The sequence below is a fragment of the Hipposideros armiger genome, unplaced genomic scaffold (assembly GCF_001890085.2).
Source record: "Hipposideros armiger isolate ML-2016 unplaced genomic scaffold, ASM189008v1 scaffold_792, whole genome shotgun sequence".
NCBI classification, from domain to species: Eukaryota; Metazoa; Chordata; class Mammalia; order Chiroptera; family Hipposideridae; genus Hipposideros; species Hipposideros armiger.
Genome location: NW_017732142.1, coordinates 99,843 through 103,173, shown reverse-complemented (window position 1 = coordinate 103,173; position 3,331 = coordinate 99,843). Strand labels below are relative to the sequence as shown.

General features: G+C 46.7%; 1 protein-coding gene across 2 annotated transcripts in view; it reads right to left on the bottom strand.

The window, feature by feature from the left end:
- Positions 1-3,331, bottom strand: part of SYBU (syntabulin) — a 76,244-nt gene that overhangs the window by 12,634 nt on the left and 60,279 nt on the right. For both annotated transcript variants that reach the window (XM_019628458.1, XM_019628459.1), the window contains one exon: positions 3,169-3,271. In XM_019628458.1, the coding sequence (XP_019484003.1) occupies positions 3,169-3,271 (103 nt within the window). The remainder of the gene's footprint in view (positions 1-3,168; positions 3,272-3,331) is intronic.

Sequence of the window (3,331 nt, the reverse complement as noted above, 5' to 3'; positions counted from 1 at the left end):
AGTGCTGCTGGAGGAGCTAAAATCAGCTTCACTACCTGAAAAACAAGGGGGGAAAGAGAAGTGTGAAGCGAAGGAAACCTGAGGGCACTCCACCCAGCTCTCTGCCTTGCAAGGCCCCAGGCTCCCCGCGTGTGCACTCTCACGCAGCAAGTGGCAAGACTCCACGGAGAGCTCCTGGGCCCTCAGCGTTTTCCTCAGAGCAGACAAGAGAAGGCGCGAGCACAAGGACATCAGTTTATAAACACAGCTCAGAAGCGCAGTAAGGCTGGTTTCATAAAGATGTCGGTCTTGCCGCAGACGGTCAACAGTGACCCACGGGGGGGCAGACATGTGTGCCCTCCCTATTGTCAGTCACAGGCTCCCTCAACATTGACATGCTGGCCCAAACTTTAAGCAAAACGAAAAGCATACTTGTAAGCCCAAACGAGTTTTTGGTTTTTTTTTTTCCCCAAGAGAATTTATCTTTGGGCTTTTGTAGTCAGCAAGCCATGCCTGAATTTGGCACATTAGGGTCTGGAGATAATCAACCAGTTAGAAGCAGTCAGGAAGAAAGCCTGGGCTCCAGATAACTGCTTCAACCCTGACACTATCTGATTATTGACTTTCTCTGATTGCAGCTGTAGTTTTTCTGTCAGGACAGAACCTTAATGAAGATCAGGAACTGAACATTTCCAAACAGAATGAAAATGTTCACCGGGACAGTGGTGGAACCTCTGAGTTATACTGACATTTGAAATTTTAGGGTTTTTTTGGGGGGCGGGGTGGAGGGATTGTTCATTATTTACAAAGATCACATTATATTTTGACTACAGACTAGAGTTTGGTATGCAATTAGAGACGTGCTGTGTGGTCGAATAATTAATATAAACTCATTTCTAACAAAAAAGCATGTAGGTCTGAAATAGTAATAATGGAACTATCCCTTGGATTGCCTGGGAAAGTGAAGGGAAGTAGAAGAGGCAAGAGAGAAAAAGTGGGAAGAAGAAAGAGAGGACTAAAAAAAACAAAATGAAATTTCCATATGCTTTGGGAAACAAATTTAGGTGTACAGTTTTATTTGACCTTGTCTCTGAGCTCCTCCAACACAATTTCTGACTCCTCTGATCTAGAACCCAGAGCCAGCTCACATTTCTAAGTCGAGGCAAATATGAATAATTTAAATCCCACGCGTTTCTGACAAGCATTGAACAATAATTATCACAATAAAAACTATGTATTGAGTGCCTAGTAGGTTCCAAAGCTCTTGAGATGCTTCCCAGTCTTCATATCTTTTGACAACTTTGTAAGGCAGGCATTAATCTCACTATTGAGGAGACCAAAGCTCATGCGCCTAAACTAAGGCTTGTGGGTGACAAATCCTGCCCAGGATCAAAACCCAGGATCAAAAATGGTGCTACTTCTAAGAACCATGCTGCGTCCTCAGGAAGGTGGTGGGAAAAGCAGGGCCAAAGCGAGGTTCCTGAATAAATATACACCACCGTCTCCCTAACTGACACGATGAGCCCTACATGCAAGTGTACGATATGGCCAGAACGGCCCACGGGTGAACAGATCCTCTCACTGACAGGCTGTATTAGTTTTGCCAGAGCGGGACGGTAAGCCACAGCAAGGCAGAGAGAAAGAAATCCCTTGCGCAGCTTCCAGGACCTCTCAGGACGTTCAGCCTCTTCTAGGAAAGGCATCAAGAATGATGTCCGAGCACAGGTGACAGTAGTGAATTTCAGCTCCCAACAGAATTCTGGGAGGATTAGGGCGGCCATTTATCAGGGCAGGGAAGGGCTATTCCTTTTGGATTTCAGAGACTTTGTCTAACGATATAATGAACTCTAGAAGCTCCCCAAACTTAATTAGTTGCCTCTGAGTAAGGCCCTGGCTAAATTGTAGTTTATGACAGTCTCAGGGATTCATGATTTGTAGCGGTACCCAGGAACGCACTACTCCCGACAGCCTAATTCAACCAGCCTTGTCTGCTGGTAAATGATCAGGTTGGTTATGAAATGATAAAGATGGATGATTTTCAAAAATAGATACTGTGGTTGCAGTCATCGGGTTTAAGATATTATTTTCTAATGTAAAATTATTACTCTGAGACGTCCAATTTTCATCCTTAAAAGATACACACAAAGCCATCAATCGTAATTTAGCGGGCTNATTGTCTTTCTGTCCCTATTAGAATGAATATAATTTTCATGGAGTTTTGTTTACTGCCATATCTCCAAAACCTGTCTCATAGTTGATACTCCAGAAATACTTGTCGAATGACTAAATAAGGCCCCCGAGGGTAGCAGGGAATCCCGGGCAGGGCTTATAACCTGTCGCATCAAATGTGAACTGTGCCTCCTTTTCCTCACAGTCCTTCTCTCCCCCGATCCAAATAGCATCTATGGCGAACCTTCGATGATGCTTACTATGCTCCAAGCACTGACCCCACACTTGACCTGTGGCAACCAATGTAATCCTACCAATAAACTCTACCAGGTGGGTATGAATACAGCCCTATTTTACAGATGAGGCAACTGAGGCATACAGAAGTTAAGCACCTTGCTTAGGGCCACAGGGCCTGATCTGAGGGAACCGGCATGTAAACCAAGGCAACCGGGCTCGGAGCCCGCACACCTAGCTGTGTGCTCTAGTGCCTCTTTCAGGGGTGGCCACTCATGGCTCTGAACGTCATACTTCCTTCACCCTCTTAGTCCCAAGGGAATGTTGGCATGGCTAGGAGGTCACCGTGCTTCTTTCACAAGGATTTAAAAAAAGGAAGCTCAGCTAGAGAAATGAAAGGGGAAGTGGGAGTCTTCACAGCTCAGAGACCGGAGTCCTGAAGGGGAGGTAGGGTGGGAAGCGGGAGACTAGCTTGATACCCAGGTGAGTGCACACGTGAGTGAGGGGAACAGCGAGGGGAGCGGAGGAGGCGTGGACCCAGCGCCAAGGACCAGATGAGAGGGAGCCATGGGTGGACAAACACAGGCCAAGCCAGGTGACCACAATAGGTGAGGCAGGGAAAAGGGCCAACTTCCAATCACTGCTGAAAACAAACAAGCACCACTAACTGGAAAATAATAAACTATGAATGGACAGGAATCCAGGTGGTTCGACAGAAAGATCACGTACAGGTAAGTCACCTGTGCGAAGCATCTTAGCAATTACAGAGCAGGAGACAGTGCCTACTTGCGTGAAAAAGAGGGCCGCTTGCTTCCCGCAGCAGACATGTGGACCTCAGGAGCGGAAATGCTGCCAGTGCTGCTGGAGGAGCTAAAATCAGCTTCACTACCTGAAAAACAAGGGGGGAAAGAGAAGTGTGAAGCGAAGGAAACCTGAGGGCACTCCACCC